Source organism: Brassica rapa, chromosome A07 (genome assembly GCF_000309985.2).
Source record: "Brassica rapa cultivar Chiifu-401-42 chromosome A07, CAAS_Brap_v3.01, whole genome shotgun sequence".
Classification (NCBI taxonomy): domain Eukaryota; kingdom Viridiplantae; phylum Streptophyta; class Magnoliopsida; order Brassicales; family Brassicaceae; genus Brassica; species Brassica rapa.
Window position 1 is genome coordinate 977,513 of NC_024801.2, and position 20,677 is coordinate 998,189.

Below are 20,677 nucleotides of genomic sequence, written 5' to 3' on the forward strand. Positions count from 1 at the left end.
CAAAGACTTTTGCTTCTTCAAAGTTAGAGCAAGCTAACGTCTCTGGATGTAACTTTACCGGGAAGCCCACTGCACTCGTAATGAACCCGAGACCTTCCCAGGAGAACATATGAAGCGGAACCCTACGGAAATGAACCCACATTGGAATGGACTCCTCTTCCTGCTTTTCTTCCTCCGCCCTCGGAGTCCACTTTGTCACCACCATTGGTACACCTGCGATACTCCACATACCTTTCCTCAGGATCTTCTCCCTAGCTTTTGGATTTGGAACCCTGAACCTCATAGTTGTCGCATTTACTTCGTACACTTCCACCTTCGCAGCAACCTCCCCATACTTCCAAATCTTGTTTAAAACCATATGGACCTTAGCAATGTGGGGGGAGATGTCCAGAAACTTTCCGACGACAAAGTCCTCCCACAAAGGAGTTTGATTCGCTAGAGCCTCCTCCGGAATCACCACCGAATGAAGACCATCTCTGTTAGTGATCTCAACATTGAACTTCTTCAACACCTTTTTGTCTTGGGCAGCAGACACCCAACTCAGCCCAAGCTTCGGAATGGTAGGTAGATCTGACTTCCCCACCGTAGAACCCTCGTCGCGAACCTCCGTAACCATCTTATCCCTCGTCGGAGAGACAGGAGAACCCAGCGGCGCAGCTGAATCCATCTTCAAAACCCTAGCTCCAAATCGCCTCAGAATCGCTCACTAGAGAGAAAACTCAAAACGGTGCGTTTCACCCTTCTAAAAAGCCAAGTTGTGACCTTCACTTGTCTTCTGATTATCATGACGCCTTAGATTGATTGTTTAATCTTTATGTGCTTTATATCGGTTGCACATCTTAATCGAAGTACAAGATCTAATTCATGTCACATCAGATAAAAAAGATTAGCTCACACTAAATTACACGGGGAGAGTGAAACCGAACCCAATCCACATTAAACCAAAAAAAACTAAACCAAAAGTAGAATATTATCCTTAACCGGAGGTGACTGATCATGATTCAACTACTGCAGCAGCAGCAGCAACCGGAGCTGGTGCTTCATCATCTGTGCTCTCAGAAGAAACCAAAACTCGACCAGAATCTTCTTCTTCCTCAGATTCAGACTCCTTATCTGCAGCTTCATCAACGATAAGCTTCTCTTTGAGCTTGGTCATGAGCTCTTCTTGAACAGGTTCATTAAGTCTCAGAAACTTCTTCAACGCCTCTTTCCCATGGTAGTTCTTCCCGTTTACATTGTAGAACGTTCCGTTTTTGGCAATGAACTTGTGCTTAATGCTAAGCTCGATTATCTCCGTGACCTTGCAGATTCCTTTCCCAAACTCAAGCTCAAACTGCGCTGTTCTAAACGGTGGTGCCAGTTTGTTCTTCACTATCTTCACAGCAACTTGACTTCCTATTGTCTGCACACACAAGTATACAGTTTCAAAACACAAGCAGATGCAGTAAGGTAGGTATTTCATATTTGGATACTTACATCTTCGCCTTTCTTGACAAGTCCCACTCGCCTGATATTCAGACGCATAGAAGCATAAAACTTCAGGGCATTCCCACCACATGTTACTTCTGTTGGACCTCCAAATCCTCCGAATGTAGAAAGCTTTGCTCTCACCTGAACAGAAAACAAGATACATTCGCATAAGAGGTACAACTTACCTACAAATCTCAGTTACACAAGTTAAATACCTGGTTTATAAAGATGAGAAGTGTTTGGGACAACGACAAAGAGTGGCTTAGTTTACGCAAAGCTTGGCTCATCAATCTGGCTTGCATAGCCATATGAGCATCACCCATCTCTCCCTCAAGTTCTCCTTTAGGTACAAGAGCAGCCACCTGTAGAAACAAAATCACAAGAAACCGTGAGGAGAGATCTATAGAGCCGGGACCATAATCATCATCCATTAGCTACCCTAAATGAATTCACCTTACTTACACTGTCAACAACAATCACATCAACCGAACCGCTTCGGATTAAAGTGTCTACAAGACTAAGGGCCTGTTCACCACAATCAGGCTGTGATAGAAGCAGATTCTCTGTGTTTACACCAATTGCCTTAGCAAGTGACGAGTCAAGAGCATGCTCCGCATCTACAAATACACAGGTTCCTGTACAGCAAAGAATCATTTGTTAGAATACAATACGGTTCTGTAACGAACATAGCAGAAGAGTTAAATGAAAAATGCAACAACCTCCTTGTTTCTGTGCTTCAGCAATAACATGAAGAGCAAGTGTTGTTTTCCCAGATGCTTCAGGACCATATATCTCCACAACACGTCCCTATATTGAGTGTACATAAGCATAACAATAAGAAGCTACCTAGACCTGAGAGTCCAGGACTCTTCAAAGGATACACAGACCAATCAATCTATGTACCACTAAATGAACCAATCTAAATAACAAGAAGACATATTCTAGAGGAAAGAGTAATATCATACCTTAGGAAGGCCACCAACTCCTAGTGCTACATCGAGGGCAAAAGACCCGGTAGAGTAAACGGGGACATCTCTGGGAGAAACAGCACGACCGAGCCACATGATGGAGCCTTTGCCAAACGAGCTAGTTATCTGATCAAGTGCTTGCTGAAGAGCAATCTCCTTCTTCGACATACCTTCCTCAGACGATGCATTTCCATCAGACTTAGACTTCTTCTTAGCTTCAAAAAGAAACAAAAACAATGCCTTGACTGTAAGAAGGACAGTGAGCCAAGCAATCAGAAAAGTAAAAAGGATATAGCTTTATCAAAAACCATCAAACACTTCAAGTAAATCAATTTAATAGACACAAAGGTAAAAGCTTTAGCTAACCTTTGGCAGCAAAACCTCGATGCTGAGACGATGTGCCAACCACAGCTCTAGTAAACACCTTACTCAAAACAATTACCCATTAAAATCAATAAGCAGACTTTGACAACAAAGATACAACATTTGAGACCCAATTAAGCAAACAGAGTGTTTAATTTCTCTCGCAAAACCCAAGTGGGAAAGAAGATGAATACCTCAGAGGAGAAGAGAGAGCGTCTCAGTAAAGACGCGTTTCGGAGAATCCCAGCCATTGCTAAGTAAAGATTCTTCTTTTTCAAAGTAGAGGTAAACAGAGTATTTCGAATACTATGGCGAATTCGAAGCTGCCCAGAAGAGAGGAGGACTCATGCGAACACTGTTGTTTCCAACTATAGAAGCAGAGAAAAGCGAGCACCTTTTAGGGTTTTAGGTTCTCTCTCGTTTCAAAGCGAGAGGAGGTTTTTGTCCTCTGTTTTCCCAACGGAAGTATAAACCCGATTTATTACTCCTTGGTTTATCATAACCGATAAATTAAATTGATCGGTTTAAGTAGTCTCAGTTTAATATTATTACCGGACCAGTTACCGGCCCAAATTGTTTTAATCCCCTAAACATTACTATTGTGAAAAAACATTTGCATGTCCATCACTATATTCAATCTCAAAAAATAACATAACATCAATATAATTGTGATACGTACCATTTTTCTTAAATCACAATAATATATTTTTTCTATTTATAAATAGACTGAAAAAATACATTTATGATTTTATATTTTTCAACAGGTGAAGTTAAAATATAAAATAATAATATCTAAATGTAAACTAAAATTTTATTTAAAATAAAAATATTATATTTAAAATTATTATTTCTGTATATGCCGCATGAAAGTAAACTCCTAGAGTGTGTGATGAAATAAAACAACACACACATATATATATATATATATATATTATTAAAACTGAAATACCTTTAGTACTGTTTGAAAACAAGGATAAAAAAATAAATGAGAATTGTTTGGAAACATAAATAGGAGATTAATTAAACATGGATAGCAGATTAATTAAACATAGATAGCAGATTAATTACTTTCTTTTATTTACACATTTGGTTATTGCATTTATAATGAATGGCATATCGCCTTTTGTATTTTTTTATTTACAGATTTTGTCACTACATTTATATCAATTTAAATTAATTAATTACAATGGTTGTTGTTTCTTTATAGTGAAAATAAAAACACACAAACTGAAATATATAATATATTATACAAAATAATTTTAAATATAGTATTACTTTATTTAGTTTAATCAAATAAAAAAAATTCGAGAGTTCAATTTTTTTAAAAACAAAATATCATAAAATTAAAAATAATTCATAGAAAACTAATGCAAAAATTAAAATTTTAGGTATGTTTTTTTCATTTGAAAATAAATTCACAAAAAACAACAGGTCAATATATGAATAGTACATTTACATCAAATTGCATTAAGTTATAAAAAATAATATAATATTATGTATAAATAAATAAAAATATTATCAAACATCTATATTATAAAATAAAATAATATATTCTACTCTATATGTATGAATTTTTTATTATCAAACCAGTGGTTTATGATTTTATGTTAAACAGAAATTAAATCAAGCACCCGCGCGGGAGCGTGGATCAAGTTCTAGTTATTATTTAAACTCAAGTACAAAATTGGAGTGTTTGGAGACTTGAATAAGACTATTAAAAAAATTTGGAGTGTTTGGAAACATGGATCACAGTCTTTTAAAAAAAAAAAAATTTTTTTTGAAAACAAGGATAGTAGTATTAAGAAAAAAAGTAACGGACTTATGTTATTAAGAAAAATTGAAAGTCCATCATATTATAAGAGTGAGCCAGTTTTAAAATATACGAAAATAGGTCAATCTAATTGCCTAAAACTTTTTTTTCTAAACTAGCCATAAAACAAAATTTAAACTTTATATACATATTTCAAATCAAAATAATAATTCAAAGTTGATTTATATCAAAAATTGATTCAAAAATATACATTCAAAAATAGATTTTTACTAAACTATTTTTCAATAACCATTATAGAAAAATGTCGTCAATATATATAAGAAAAATAAAATACAAAGCCCAATTTGAATAACCAACTCAAATTACGGTTTTTATATTTCATATTAAGTTTTAAAAATATAATATATGTAATTATTTATATGATGGTACGTATAAAATACATTAATTATATGATGGTACGTATAAAATACAATTAATTATATGATGACAATATACAATATATAATAATGAGTAGGGATGAGCTTTCGGGTACCCATACGGGTTTGGTTCTGATCGGTTTGCGTTTCGGGTTTTCGGAGTCAAAGGTGTTAGCCATATTAGGATTTTTCTAAATTTTGGTTTGAGTTTGATTCAGATCTTTGTGGATTTGGTTCGGGTTTGGATAACCCGTTTAAACTATTTTTAAAGTTTTAAATCATTATATATTTTAAATTTCTCAAAATCTATAAATAAAATAATATATTACCTATAAATTTGAATAACATATGTCAGAATACCTAAGCTTAACATATCAATTGGCTCGATTCAAAATTTTGGATACAGAATCAATAATTATTTTAAGTATTTTTGGTGATTTGAGTTTACTTTAACTATTTCAGATATTTACTTTTGACTATCTATATATATTTTTCAAGTATTTAAACCAATTTAAAAGTATCATTCTTGATGTTTTATATACACTAAATCTAAAAATAATTAATATATATAAGTATATAAATATTTTTTTAGATAAATTCGGGTACCCGAATAGTTCGGTTCGGATCATATTTGATTCTCTAAATAACAAAATTTTGAATAATTCGAATATTTAATCAATTTATGTTCGGGTTTGGTACTATATTTTCGGATCGATATTGGTTATGTTCCTCGGATTCATTTTGCCAAACTCTAATAATTACATGAAAAACAAATATCAACATATTTTTCAAAATATGCACCCGCACAGACGCGCGGATCAAAGTCTAGTTCATATTAAAACATCAGGATTTATAAATTAGAATCAATCTTACAACAAAGGTTGTTACTTAGGATAAATGACAACGGAAGATGATGATCAAAATCTTAACCGGATTTCAGAAAATGAACATGGTTACCATAGTTTCTTTTTTTACCATAGTTTCTAGTTAAAAGCAATCTTTATGTTTTTTTTTTGTTGTCAACTTTTTCATTCATACAATCCAACCAAACCATGGAAATTTTACAAAGCCAACAAAGAGAAGCCCAATAATTGGGATTACACATTGAAAATGTTATCTTTATTATTAGGAGAAATATTATCTTAGACTTTAAATGTGTAAATGCTAAATCTGATTCTAACTCAGGGAAGAAAATGCAACAAGAAAGACTGTGGTTCCTGACATATCCTCCCTGCAGTAATCTTGACATGCCCTTTTGCTCGTTTTCAGCTCTCGAAAGACTATCAAGCATGGGCTTCTGGAGACACTTCAAGGCAACCTCTTTGTACAGGCGAGATCTGATAATAAAGCAAAAATGTACCTTACCTGGTTCAGAGAATATATGCCTCCTTGTTAGAAAGGCTGTTGAATTAGTTGGGTTCACAAACAACATTGGACGGCCACGGCCTATCTTGTTCCGTTTAATACCGAGGCCCAAAGGCAAAAGTGGGCTAAAAATAATAACAGAATCCCACATCGGTTATCATCAAAATATAGTTTAATATATAAAGATGCAAATCCATTCATATGATTGTCAATTGGTGTTAGTAGTTCTTTGGTCTAACCGCCCGGGTTATCCTACTCTCGTCAATTGACTTTTTGAAATAATTAAAAAATTTTAGACTTGCATGGCTCCTCTTAAGGGTATGACTGGTTTTCCCGCTACCACCCGCAAACGCAGCTTTTGCGGTTGGTAGCGGTTGTTGGCGTTTTGCAACAATCGCTCAAACCGCTCCAAACCGCTCCAAATCGCTCTGAACCTCATAAATTCAAAAGCTGGTTCCAGCTAGCGTTTGCGGTTGCGGGCGGTTGCGGGAGGATAAAAAAAATTTCTTTTTTTCCAAAACAATATAAATACAAAAATAAAATTATTCAATGAAAAAATTAAATTGGAATTATAAAAATGCTAAAATATATCTATTATATTTTAATTAATATTATAAAACTTTAAAACAAAAAAAATTTCTATATTTTTAAAAAAATTAAACTATAACTTTCTAAATATAACTTTTATATTTATTATAATATTATTATTTTTGATATTTTTATAATTGTATAAAATGTAAATATTGTTAATTTATTATTTAACCGCTGCTGCACTTGGTAGTTAACCAGTCATAAGTATCCCGCAAACGCACCAATTTTTAACCGCAGAACCAGTCGTACAAATCTCTTAAAACCGCTAGAAACCGCAACCACCCGCATCCGCAAACTCTCGCAACCGCAACCGCTGCGGTTGAACCAGTCAGGCCCTAAATTTAAGTGCCTACCTTTTTTTATGTGAAAAAGTTTATTATACTAATTTTTAGTTTTTCACAGAAATTACTAAAAGAACAATTGGATGTCTCCTCTTAAATATGAGATGGAGTTCATACTTTTTTTTTGTAAGAAAGTTAAATTATTATACTAACTAGGAGTGGAACCCCCCGCAAGCGCGGGTTCGGTCATGGACATAGATGTTATTCTATCTAATGAATGTATGTAAGTCGTGTTTGTGATTTTTTCTTTTGTTGTGGTCACTGATTTTCGAAAATTTGTATTGTAAAATTGTGATGAACTATGCTTTGGATACCAATCATAATTAATTTGAAAAACATTAAAGGATTGACTTATCGCCAAAAGCTAAACTGAGACAAACGTTTACGGTGGACTAAATGGCCAACACTTTATTTGCATACAATAAAGTCCAAGAAATAAAATTAACTAACTATTGGCACAATATATGCTAATAGTTATTGCATATGCGGGTGATACAATTATAAGTTTACTTGTACGTTTATCTAGTCTCTCCCCATATGGCACATAAGGATTCAAAGCTGGTTTAAGACTAACTATTGGAATATAAAGATGATCGCGATGAAATTTTCTTGAAGATTAAATGAAATAAAACTCTTAATATATATGAAACTTCAGGTTCTTTTCAATCAAACCCATGCAACTAATAACCTGCAAATATAAAAGGAAACAATTGTTTTATTTTAAATGAAAGAATCTTCGAGCATAATCTACATGAAAAGTTACAAAAATATAGATTTCTCACAACCGTCAAACAAAAAGATCCTTGAAAAGCCTATATAGTTATGGATAATATTGTTCGTCTTCAAACTGCAATTGTAGTACACATAAAAAGTATGATGTGAACTCAGGTGGAAATAATTTAAAGTGAACCTGCCAATGGAGAAGAAGATTATATATATGCACAAATTTCTTTGGTTAGAGACTCTTCTACTACCTTAATTTAAAACAACATCTTTGGCTAATTCTACACAAGTTTCTCAATACAACTCTAAACAAATCAGTAGCTAGTACCTCAACATGTGTAAGCCTTATCATTGCACTGATCTTGCCATAATTCAGATTTTTGGTACCTGTACGAAAGGCCTTGCCAAGGCTGATTACTAAGGAAATCAAAGGTAAAGATGTAAATATATCAAATGGAAGCAAATAAAAAATATTAGGTAAAGTAAGGATGAAAACATGGTGATTGTACAAGAATCTGAGTGAACTTGAAGATTATTTCTATTTTAATTTGTTTTGGAAGCTGATCTTGAGTAGTTTTAGGCTTAGAAGTATTGAATCATATAAGACATACATATTTAAGATTCTCTCAATTTTTATATCTTGTTACCTTTTAGATTGTTGAGAAGAGGAAACTGGTCTCATCTATAAAAGAGAGCACTCCTGAACTTGGATGTTCGGAAATCTTTTTTGAAAGAAGAGTATGGTTCTTCTGTGAATGCAAATATTGATGGAGACAGGGACAATATTGTTATCTGAAACAGTTATGGAAAGTCATCTTTGAACAAAGAACCAGAAGGTAAGACATTACCTCTCAATACCGCACCCATGAAGAGCAGCAAACAAAGCTCAACCTCTGCAAAATTCTCTTCCACAGTAACATTTGTTGATCAAGCATAGTAACCTCATGTGTAGTCTTCCACTGGAAATCTAAGAAATTCTCTGCTACTGCAGTTTGGTTATACCCACAACCGGACTAAAACACCTCAAACATCTAGTATAAAGACATAGATAAAGATAACACATGAAAAAGCTAGTGGAACCCAAACCCATTGAAGAAGACTGACCAAAAGAGTGGAACCCAAACCCATCTTCCCCCATGTTCATTGGAGTTTGCGGGCCACCACTACCACCACCACTTATGCTAAAGAGTCTCAGCAGCTGCTGCATATCATCGGTCTCAAGCATTTCATTATTGCAATCCCTTATCTCTTCCTCTGATAAAAACCCATCACCTCCTCTGTTGCCTGCATTTAACCAATCATCAAAAGGCTGAACCAAGTGTTGGTTTTGCAAAAGTCTTATCTAATGTCTCAGTATCTAAACCAAAGTCAAATGTTTTTCATCTCTCAATATTTTTGTTCCAGTAAAACTAAAATACATTAAAAAAAATTAAACTTGCTTTCTCAAAATAAATGTTCTGCTAAGTGGCTTTTTGCTTTTGCTTGAAGGTATCATACCATTGGAAAGAGACAGCGTTGACGTTATGCTTCTCGGGGGAGATTGGGAATGGTGTCTCTAAAAGGCAGAGAGTTTTGTAATAAGAGATGTGAAGGTCTCTTCGGGCGGAGGGAGAGGATCGCTAACACGTTCTATATCAGAGGGGAAGTTCATTAGGGTTTCTAGATCGTCTTCTAGAAGCTGAGCTTGGGCGCTCGGACTAAGTGAAAGCAATGTAGTTGCGGAGAGGACGTTAGAGATCGAGTGAGCTTGTCTTCTTATAGTTAATGCCGAGCATCAGATTAGAAGGCCCCGACGAAGCTTTGGCGCTCTCGTCTTCTTTGTCTTCTTCTGATGATCGCTCTTCCAATTGTTTGTGGAAACCCAAAGGATCACGCTCTCTTTCTCAGATAAGACTGAAGCGATGGAAACCCTAGGGCCAGTTCTTTTTTATTTTCGTAAAGAAGCCCATTTAGCAAAACCTAAGACAAGGACTATAACTGAAAACATTGTCCCTTGCTGCCTCTAAAAGAAACTTATGTCATCCCCTAATGGACCGAGAATATAGGTTGGTGGTGCATGTATAAAGAAGGGCGTTAGGGGATGGCAAATAAGAGCATGCGGCTCAGTCTTAATACAAAAGACTATAACTGAAAACAGATTCCTTACCCACGGGCTTACAAAGATTTATTACCCACGACTTACACATGTCTTAGACAAAGACAAAGATTTATTACCCACGGCTTACAAGTCTTAAAGACCAAAGACTTTTCTGTTTTCAGTTATTTGAATGGTACAGTTTGAGAAAGTTCTAAGACAAGGACTATAACTGAAAACACTGTCTCTTGCTGCCTCTAAAAGAAACTTATTTCATCCCCTAATGGACCGAGAATATGGGTTGGTGGTGCATGTATAAAGAAGGGCGTTAGGGGATGGCAAATAAGAGCATGCGGCTCAGGCTTAAGACAAAAGACTATAACTGAAAACAGATTCCTTACCCACGGCTTACAAAGATTTTTACCCACGGCTTACACATGTCTTGACAAAGACAAAGATTTATTACCCACGGCTTACAAGTCTTAAAGACCAAAGACTTTTCTGTTTTCAGTTATTTGAATGGTACAGTTTGAGAAAGTCCTAAGACAAGGACTATAACTGAAAACATTGTCCCTTGCTGCCTCTAAAAGAAACTTATGTCATCCCCTAATGGACCGAGAATATGGGTTGGTGGTGCATGTATAAAGAAGGGCGTTAGGGGATGGCAAATAAGAGCATGCGGCTCAGTCTTAAGACAAAAGACTATAAATGAAAACAGATTCCTTACCCACGGCTTACAAAGATTTATTACCCACGGCTTACACATATCTTAGACAAAGACAAAGATTTATTACCCACGGCTTACAAGTCTTAAAGACCAAAGACTTTTTTGTTTTCAGTTATTTGAATGGTACAGTTTGAGAAAGTCCTAAGACAAGGACTATAACTGAAAACATTGTCCCTTGCTGCCTCTAAAAGAAACTTATGCCATCCCCTAATGGACCGAGAATATGGGTTGGTGGTGCATGTATAAAGAAGGGCGTTAGGGGATGGCAAATAAGAGCATGCGGCTCAGTCTTAAGACAAAAGACTATAACTGAAAACAGATTCCTTACCCACGACTTACAAAGATTTATTACCCACGGCTTACACATGTCTTAGACAAAGACAAAGATTTATTACCCACGGCTTACAAGTCTTAAAGACCAAAGACTTTTATGTTTTCAGTTATTTGAATGGTACAGTTTGAGAAAGTCCTAAGACAAGGACTATAACTGAAAACATTGTCCCTTGCTGCCTCTAAAAGAAACTTATGCCATCCCCTAATGGACCGAGAATATGGGTTGGTGGTGCATGTATAAAGAAGGGCGTTAGGGGATGGAAAATAAGAGCATGCGTCTCAGTCTTAAGACAAAAGACTATAACTGAAAACAGATTCCTTACCCACGGCTTACAAAGATTTTTACCCACGGCTTACACATGTCTTGACAAAGACAAATATTTATTACCCACGGCATACAAGTTTTAAAGATCAAAGACTTTTCTGTTTTCAGTTATATGAATGGTACAGTTTGAGAAAGTCCTAAGACAAGGACTATAACTGAAAACATTGTCTCTTGCTGCCTCTAAAAGAAACTTATGTCATCCCCTAATGGACCGAGAATATGGGTTGGTGGTGCATGTATAAAGAAGGGCGTTAGGGGATGACAAATAAGAGCATGCGGCTCAGTCTTAAGACAAAAGACTATAACTGAAAACAGATTCCTTACCTACGGCTTACAAAGATTTTTACCCACGGCTTACACATGTCTTGACAAAGACAAAGATTTATTACCCACGGCTTACAAGTCTTAAAGACCAAAGACTTTTATGTTTTCAGTTATATGAATGGTAAAGTTTAAGAAAGTCCTAAGACAAGGACTTTAACTGAAAACATTGTCTCTTGCTGCCTCTAAAAGAAACTTATGTCATCCCCTAATGGACCGAGAATATGGGTTGGTGGTGCATGTATAAAGAAGGGCGTTAGGAGATGGCATATAAGAGCATGCGGCTAAGTCTTAAGACAAAAGACTATAACTGAAAACAGATTTCTTACCCACAGCTTACAAAGATTTTTACCCACGGCTTACACATGTCTTGACAAAGACAAAGATTTATTACCCACGGCTTACAAGTCTTAAAGACCAAAGACTTTTCTGTTTTCAGTTATTTGAATGGTACAGTTTGAGAAAGTCCTAAGACAAGGACTATAACTGAAAACATTGTCCATTGCTGCCTCTAAAAGAAACTTATTATGTCATCCCCTAATGGACCGAGAATATGGGTTGGTGGTGCATGTATAAAGAAGGGCGTTAGGGGATGGCAAATAAGAGCATGCGGCTCAGTCTTAAGACAAAAGACTATAACTGAAAACAGATTCCTTACCCACGGCTTACAAAGATTTTTATCCACAGCTTACACATGTCTTGACAAAAACAAAGATTTATTACCCACGGCTTACAAGTCTTAAAGACCAAAGACATTTCTGTTTTCAGTTATTTGAATGGTACAGTTTGAGAAAGTCTCGTTAATATAGTCCAAATATCCAATACACAGTTTTTTTAGTGGGTCCCACACGCTTGCCTACATGGACAGCCTTCAGAGTGAAGAAACTCCCTCATTATAATATAGATTTTTGGTTTTCGGCGAGAACAAGTAACGGACAATGCATAATCTAAACTAAACAAACAAGTACACACATTGGCATCCTCAACTTTGTGCATAGAAGATTCACTTACTTAAAAACATCTTCCTAAAAGACTACCAAAGACAAATCATTGAAGATTCGGTTTGGTTTGGAAGACTTTTTAGAAAGTCTTTTAACATAAATTACATTAGAATTTTTTCCAACAAGTCTTCTAAACTTTAAATTACTTGTCGTTTTCGAAAACTTCCCAAAAAATATTCTAATTCATCGGAAAATTTCCAAAACATGACCTAAACCCTAAAATCAAATAACTAACTAAATAAGGACAAAATTTTCATTAAAATTGATATCAACTTATAAAATGTTTAAAATACACAAAACTAAACATATTTAAGTCAAATTAAAAATTTTAAAAATAAGATTCTAAAATCTAACATTAACATTGCATTCACTCACTCATCTATGTTGAAAACAATTCAATTTTAATAAATAAAATTTTCTATCATTTAGAATTATTTATATTATCTGATTTCAATTTATTCTCCGTCACAATATTTTTGTATATATTTTATCAATTATTTTTAAGATTATATATTGTGAAGTAATCATCAAAGTGAATACAATTTTTTTTGTTTGATCATAAGAGCCCAAATTATTTTTGTTTGATCATAAGAATCTGATTGTAATTTAACTAGATTTATTAATTATTTTTGCATTTGATTAAATTTATAATATTTTTTTTTTGTATTCAAAATAAAGCTTTAGGTCACTTTGGCAAATTGACCCATTTTTAATTTAGAAATTTTACTGTATATTTCCAATTTGTTTATTAGTATGTATTATTTTTTAAAATGTTGGAAACTCATAAATATAAATTGTTGAAATTTGACCAACAACAAAATGCTATTGCTCAAACCAGTTCATGAAGAACACATTACAAATGAAAAATCAGACGCAACCAAAACCCAAACCAGAGAACAATTTTTTTTCTAGCAAACCACCACCCAAAACTTGATTTATATCATATAAACCGACGGACCATGACTCTTCAAATTAAGAAAACACAAAGACCAGACTGACTCTTCTTTCTTTCTTCTTCTTCATCATTACTCACTGCTGCTTACACTCCGCGGGCCTCTCACCTTGTTGACCTTCAGCAACTTGACTTCTTCCAGACTTCTGTTCACAGAGAAAAAAGCCTCAGGTTTATCAACATCCCTTAAATATTCAACAAGAAAGAGATCATACGGTCTGAGATTTGAGTGATTGTTAAACCTTTTGCCCAGCTGATGACTGCAACAAAACAACAAGAAACCACCAAGATCAGTTTCCAACGTTTTCAGTTTTATATTAAAGAGAAACAGGAAGTTAAAAACGTTGTACCCATAGTACCTTCTTTCTCCTCCTCTTTCCTAGCTCTGCCTCTTCATCCTCGTCGTCTTCCTCATCGTCATCATCCTCGTCCTCATCATCGTCCTCATCATCGTCCTCGTCCTCCTCATCATCTTCATCAATCTCATCATCATCGTCCTCGTCCATCTCAAGGTCATCTGGATCAACAGCTTCACCAGTGAACCATGACACAGCATGGGAAATGATTTTCTCTTTAATGGTTGATCTACATGATAAAACAGTGGACAGATTCAGATCCTAAAAAGTAATTTAAGAAGCAAATAGAACTGAAGATGAGATATAACAAGGTACATACCCAATATCATAATCATGCTCCATTTGGCCTTGGAGTTCATCAGCCTGTGCACGAATAAATTATCAGATTAGCATTTAAAGCATTCTGAAGCACTGAGTCCAAAACTAAAACAGCTTTTGTGGATGGCCATACCATGTCATCATCAAGATCAGCTTCGTCCTCGGGAACTTGAGGTGGACTGAAGAAGTTGAAGAAACTCTCACAGTCCTCAGTCTTAGTGATCGGCTTTGTGTTTTTGGATCCCTTCTTTGGCTTCTTTTTCAGGATCTTCTGAGTCAAACATTTTCCAGGATACCACTCAATCTCCGTCCTGTACAATATTAGTTTAACCATCAATAAGACTTCGTTGCCTTTTAGAAACAAAAAAAGAAGAAGCAAATATATAGATAGAGAGCAAAGGACTATACCCAATGGCCTTCTCGAGGATAGGCTCATCTTCATCAATCATGTGATATGTCTTGGTCAAGACAGTGTTCTTGAAGTAAGGGTTCTCATCAAAGAAAAACTCGAGCTTGAACCCTTTTGGTTCTTCGACCCTGTTCCACTTGATGTCCTTAAGATATTTGAGAGCACCTTCATCTCGCTCAGTTATCTACAATCATGCCAAACAAAAATAAAAAAAACAGCAAGACTAAGAGAGTAGACTCTTCATAAAAAGAATTATAGTATCCAAATAAACGAACCTCCTCAGCGGTAATTTCGTTGTTCTTCAGTGCGATAAGCCAGAAATCAGGTACTCCTTTCTCTGCAGAGAGTAAAAAAAAAACAGATGATTTCACTATAATTGGAAGCTAAAAAAAAACAAAACAATAGTTTAGTCTAAGTAACTACTGATAACAAACCTTGAGCAGCTTTATCTGCTCCTTGTTCTGTTTTCACTTCCTCAGGTAAACCTTCAACTTCAACCACACCGGTCACAATCTCACATCGCTGAATATGATCATCACGTTGGAAAAACATATAACCATTATAAATCATACAAGAGAGAGAGAAGTCTTATTGAACTTTTATTACTCTTATTCTAATAATGTCGGGAAAGCAGAAAAGCATGAATATTCGAGTATAATCATTATTATTGATCAAAGAAAGTACACTAAGTACCAACTGAGAGAAGTCATATCAAACGTTTCTTAGTCGAGATTTCATGTGATGAAAGAATCAAAGATCATTTTTTGCATACCTTGGTGTAGAAAGGCTGATACAACTTTTGATACTTAGCTTCTAGAGCTGCCCTCTCTTCGAAGAACTTTGCTTCAATTTCATCATGTTGGTTCTGCAATGTAGCCAAAAAAAAGAAGAAGAAAGAATCAGATAAAATTTCATCAGGGGGCCAACTAATTCAAACTAAATGCAAAATCCAAGATCACAAATTAAAAAAGGTCTATAGTGATGTAGCTGGAAGGTTAACTCACTTGAATCTCTCTTAGAACCTCAACACGCTTCCTGACTGCCGGAGTCAAGTTCTCAAGGACATCCGAGTGTTGTCCAGCCAAATTCTGCAACTTATCCTGCAAACAAACACAAAAAAAAACAATCAAATCAAGATGCAGAGACAATCCTTTATCTTGAAATGATCAAGTTGCTCTAAACCAATCAAGATGCAGAGATCAAGTTGTTCTCTCAAAAAACAGTAAAAAGCACATATATAGCAACTGTAAGTTACAAACTTTCAAAGTAAAGATGCAGAGAGAACAAATCCCAACAGTAAACCCAAAAAAAGAACTCACCTTGAGAGCATTAACAAGGCCTGCTCGATCCTCCTCGTTAAGAGCTAATAAAGCAAAAACATAAGCATTTTAAAATAAATCCACATGAAAACAAATAGAATCCGACGTCGTTCTATAGAGAAAGAGAGAGAGACATACCGGCGGTGAGAGCGGACATGTTCAAGTTGTCTTTGTCGTTGCTCATCTTCTCGCAAGGAAGAGGAGAATCTGGCGGAGGAAACGGAGGATAAGAGTGAAAGACCCCTTAAAACCCTACTCTTATGACAGCCCAGAGAGATTAAATTAAATAAAAAGAGAAAAAGGGGCCGTTATTATTTAGATATGAAATAAGCTGACAGAAATAGCTGGGGCACTTTATAAGACCCACCCTACGCGGCAATATCTTTTCCTTTCCTTCATTTTTGATATTTGTTTCCTCATTTTGATTTATTTGAAAATTAAAGGTAAAGTATTGTTTGGTTCTGTAACGCACCAAGAAAGTACGTAATGAATGAATTTATGAATTTGATTCCTAAAGAATAGATTTTTAAATTTTTTTTTGAAGATTCCGAAATCTAATACCTTAAAACTGAGATTTTCTTCTTCTTTTTTCTTTCTGAAATTTCTACATTTTCTTTTTAAATATAATTGTAGTAATTTATATATCAGAAATCACATACAAAAAAACAGATATTTCGTAGAGTTTATTTTAAAAAGAAGAGTTTATTTTACAATTGTAAAAAGAAGAGTTTAAATTACACTAGAATTTATAAATAAAAAAGGGAAAATCGTATTTTAAACCCTGTGAGTGTCACATTCTCGTACTTTAAACACGAAACGTTTTTTATTAGCATTTTAAACCTTGAAAATGACATTTTTATCATAACAAATCTTCAAGTCAATTTGGTGACATGTACTGTTCATTTTGATGGCGTGTCGGTTTTTTCTTTTTTTCTTTTAAATAAAAACTAAAATACATAAAAAATTCTAAAAAAATCAAAAAAACTCTAAAAAATCTAAAAAATAAAAAACAAATCTAAAATAAAAAAATATAAAAAATAACATTTCAAAATTAAAAATAAAATAAATATTTTTAAAAATTAATCCAATTTTAAACCAATAAGTATATATAAATATAATAACTTGAATGGTGATTCTAGATTCTGGTTTTTGGTTTTTGATTTTTTTTTAATTTTATTTATTTATTAATACTTAACTTGTTAAATTTTTAAAATTAATCCTATTATTGGTATTATTTATTAAAATGATATTTATTTTAGTAATTTTAACTTTGTTTAAAAAGAAATTAACTTATAAGTGAAGTTCTTAAAAATAGTAAATAACTTTGAAATTAAATAAATAACTAATCAAACTTTAGAGAAACTAAAATATATGTTACTTATCTAAGAAGCTCCACTAATACCAAAACCTAACATATAAAAATCTAAAGGCATACCTCTCTATCTCTTAATTAAATTTCAAACAAACTTACAGTATTTTAGTTAAGGTCAAAAACATTTTAAGTGGTCTAAGAGATATTTTCTAGTTTCACAAAAATTTAATAAGTTAAGTATTAATAAATAAAAAATTAGAAAAACTCAAAACCCAAAAAAAAAACTGAATCTAGTATCACCATTCAAGTTATTATATATATTTATTGGTTTATAATTGGATTAATTTTAAAATATTTATTTTATTTTTAATTTTGAAATGTTATTTTTGTATTTTTTGAATTTTTCAAAAAATTGATTTTCGAATTTTTCGAGTTTTTTCAAATTTTCTAGTATTTTTATTTTATTTTTATTTTTTTAGAAAAAGAAAGAAACCAACACGTCATCAAATGAACAGTACATGTCACTTCGTTGACTTGGTTAACAAGTAAATTTTATTGGAAGTTTATTATGATAAAAATATCACTTTCAAGATTTAAAGTGCTAGTCAAAAACGTTCAGTGTTTAAAGTACGAGAATGTTACACTTTCATGGTTTAAAATACGATTTTCTCAATAAAAAAATGATATATTTACATTTATTAAAATGATTTATCTTAATCGTATAGTGCTCCTTTGTTCCTCACACGTTCTACCTTAATCATAGTAACTGGTGTTTTGAATGTCTTACTGAAATTGATTCATTTTTTCCCAAGGATTTTGATCTCTATAAACAACGTGATGATATAGGGTCACTAAACTGGTACCCCAAACGTAGCCTATCTTTTATGTTGTTTAGATAGAGGTGGAAGAGCCAAGGGAGCCCAATTGAAGGGCGGTGATTTTCACATCACACCTATGTTGTTTAACCATGATGTTTTCCATTGATTTTACTAGTAAGAATTTTTACGAGACAATATATTTATGAAATATTTTTTTTATAATAAACATGAAGAAGAAAGTGTTATAATTATTATGTGATATTTATTATGGATTGTTGTAGATTTACTTGATTACTAAGTTTACTTGTTAACCAAATTCTGTTTGATCCCCGGACTATCGTATTCATATATATATACTAATGAATGAATTTATGAATTTGATTCCTAAAGAATAGATTTTTAAGTTTTTTTTTAAGATTCCGAAATCTAATACCTTAAAACTGAGATTTTCTTCTTCTTTTTTCTTTCTGAAATTTCCACGTTTTCTTTTTAAATATAATTGTAGTAATTTATATATCAGAAATCACATACAAAAAAACAGATATTTCATAGAGTTTACTTTTAAAAGAAGAGTTTATTTTACAATTGTAAAAAGAAGAGTTTAAATTACACTAGAATTTATAAATAAAAAAAGGAAAATCGTATTTTAAACCCTGTGAATGTCACAGTCTCGTACTTTAAAATGAACGTTTTTTACTAGCACTTTAAACCTTGAAAATGATATTTTTATCATAACAAATCTTCCAGTCAATTTGGTGACATGTACTGTTCATTTTGATGGCGTGTCGGTTTTTTTTTTTCTTTTAAATAAAAAATAAAATACATAAAAAATGGAAAAAAATCTAAAAAATTCAAAAAAAGCCTAAAATTTCAAAAAAATATAAAAAATAACATTTCAAAATTAAAAATAAAATAAATATTTTTAAAAATTAATCCAAATTTAAACCAATAAGTATATGTAATATAATAACTTGAATGGTGATTCTAGATTCTGGTTTTTGATTTTAATACTTAACTTGTTAATTTTTTTAAATTAATCCTATTATTGGTATTATTTATTAAAACGATATTTATTTTAGTAATTTTAACTTTATTTAAAAAGAAATTAACTTATTAGTGAAGTTCTTAAAAATAGTAAATAACTTTGAAATTAAATAAATAACTAATCAAACTTTAGAGAAACTAAAATATATGTTACTTATCTAAGAAGCTCCACTAATACCAAAACCTAACATATAAAAATCTAAAGGCATACCTCTCTATCTCTTAATTATATTTCAAACTAACTTACAGTATTTTAGTTAAGGTCAAAAACATTTTAAGTGGTCTATGAGAGATATTTTCTAGTTTCACAAAAATTTAATAAGTTAAGTATTAATAAATCAAAAATTAGAAAAACTCAAAACCCAAAAAAAAACTGAATCTAGTATCACCATTCAAGTTATTATATATATTTATTGGTTTATAATTGGATTAATTTTTTAAAAATGTTTATTTTAATTTTAATTTTGAAATATTATTTTTATATTTTTTGAATTTTTCAAAAAATCGATTTTCGAATTTTTTCGAGTTTTTTCAAAATTTTTATGTATTTTGATTTTATTTTTATTTTTTTAGAAAAAGAAAGAAACCAACACATCATCAGATGAACAATACATGTCACTTCGTTGACTTGGTAAACAAATAAACCTCATTGGAAGTTTGTTATGATAAAAATATCACTTTCAAGGTTTAAAGTGCTAGTCAAAAACGTTCAGTGTTTAAAGTGCGAGAATGTTACACTCTCATGGTTTAAAATACGATTTTCCCAATAAAAAATAATATATTTACATTTATTAAAATGTTTTATCTTAATCGTATAGTGCTCCTTTGTTCCTCACATGTTCTACCTTAATCATAGTAACTGGTGTTTTGAATGTCTTACTGAAATTGATTCATTTTTTCCTAAGGATTTTGATCTCTATAAACAACGTGATGATATAGGGTAACTAAACGTTTAGATAGAGGTGGAAGAGCCAAGGGAGCCCAATTGGAGGGCGGTGATTTTCACATCACACCTATGTTGTTTAACCATGATGTTTTCCATTGATTTTACTATTAAGAATTTTTACGAGACAATATATTTATGAAATAGTTTTTTATAATAAACATGAAGAAGAAAGTGTTATAATTATTATGTGATATTTATTATTGATTGTTGTAGATTTACTTGTTAACCAAATTCTGTTTGATCCCCGGACTATTGTATTCATATATAAAAGATTCATTGTCAGTGGAATAATATTAATACACACTAATTTTTCTCTTTTGTTCTTTATTTATAACATTATTGATGTTTCAAAATGAATGATAAATAACATGAGCAAATCACAAAAACTGTATTCTTCTATTGTTTGACGTTTTG

General features: G+C 32.7%; 2 protein-coding genes and 1 long non-coding RNA gene across 9 annotated transcripts; all 3 read right to left on the reverse strand.

Moving 5' to 3' along the window:
- Positions 1-789: 789 nt before the first annotated feature.
- Positions 790-4,077, reverse strand: LOC103849257 (DNA repair protein recA homolog 3, mitochondrial). 2 transcript variants are annotated; one of them, XM_009126066.3, is made up of 8 exons: positions 2,996-4,077; positions 2,805-2,862; positions 2,436-2,653; positions 2,190-2,277; positions 1,924-2,105; positions 1,686-1,832; positions 1,477-1,611; positions 790-1,402 (listed from the first exon to the last, which is right to left on the reverse strand). In XM_009126066.3, the coding sequence occupies exons 1-8, from the start codon at positions 3,050-3,052 to the stop codon at positions 995-997; spliced, it is 1,293 nt and encodes a 430-aa protein (XP_009124314.1). In that variant the 5' UTR covers positions 3,053-4,077; the 3' UTR covers positions 790-994. The 2 variants fall into 2 exon arrangements, with proteins under 2 accessions (XP_009124314.1, XP_009124315.1); XM_009126067.3 differs by having other exon boundaries at positions 1,933-2,105; positions 2,996-4,072.
- Positions 4,078-7,306: 3,229 nt separating this feature from the next.
- LOC103849256 lies at positions 7,307-10,161 on the reverse strand. Of its 3 annotated transcripts, XR_629376.3 has the most exons (5): positions 9,506-10,158; positions 8,857-9,292; positions 8,656-8,757; positions 8,337-8,425; positions 7,497-8,195 (listed from the first exon to the last, which is right to left on the reverse strand). It is a non-coding gene; the product is annotated as an uncharacterized LOC103849256 (long non-coding RNA). The 3 variants fall into 3 exon arrangements; XR_629375.3 differs by having other exon boundaries at positions 7,307-7,973; positions 8,337-8,757; positions 9,506-10,161; XR_629374.3 differs by having other exon boundaries at positions 8,337-8,757; positions 9,506-10,161.
- A 3,399-nt stretch (positions 10,162-13,560) lies between these two features.
- Positions 13,561-16,522, reverse strand: LOC103849254 (nucleosome assembly protein 1;2). 4 transcript variants are annotated; one of them, XM_009126064.3, is made up of 12 exons: positions 16,282-16,522; positions 16,144-16,187; positions 15,829-15,924; positions 15,597-15,689; positions 15,259-15,346; positions 15,100-15,161; positions 14,824-15,008; positions 14,549-14,726; positions 14,417-14,460; positions 14,101-14,326; positions 13,957-14,001; positions 13,561-13,887 (listed from the first exon to the last, which is right to left on the reverse strand). In XM_009126064.3, exons 1-11 carry the CDS (start codon positions 16,325-16,327, stop codon positions 13,978-13,980), a joined length of 1,086 nt encoding a protein of 361 aa, XP_009124312.1. In that variant the 5' UTR covers positions 16,328-16,522; the 3' UTR covers positions 13,561-13,887; positions 13,957-13,977. The 4 variants fall into 4 exon arrangements, with proteins under 4 accessions (XP_009124312.1, XP_009124309.1, XP_009124311.1 ...); XM_009126061.3 differs by having other exon boundaries at positions 13,984-14,001; positions 14,092-14,326; XM_009126063.3 differs by having other exon boundaries at positions 14,092-14,326.
- Positions 16,523-20,677: the final 4,155 nt, after the last annotated feature.

Bases quoted from the DNA above. Each gene is read 5' to 3' on its own strand.
- LOC103849257 (XM_009126066.3), bottom strand. From the start codon at position 3,052: ATGGCTGGGATTCTCCGAAACGCGTCTTTACTGAGACGCTCTCTCTTC. The intron at 1,612-1,685 runs GTATTTAACTTG...TTTTCTGTTCAG, and splicing joins TTCTCATCTTTATAAACCAG to GTGAGAGCAAAGCTTTCTAC. The intron at 1,403-1,476 runs GTAAGTATCCAA...TTGTGTGTGCAG, and splicing joins TTGTCAAGAAAGGCGAAGAT to ACAATAGGAAGTCAAGTTGC.
- LOC103849254 (XM_009126061.3), bottom strand. From the start codon at position 16,327: ATGAGCAACGACAAAGACAACTTGAACATGTCCGCTCTCACCGCCG. The intron at 15,925-16,143 runs GTGAGTTCTTTT...GTTTGTTTGCAG, and splicing joins GCCTTGTTAATGCTCTCAAG to GATAAGTTGCAGAATTTGGC. The intron at 14,461-14,548 runs GTATGGCCATCC...ATTCGTGCACAG, and splicing joins CTGATCTTGATGATGACATG to GCTGATGAACTCCAAGGCCA.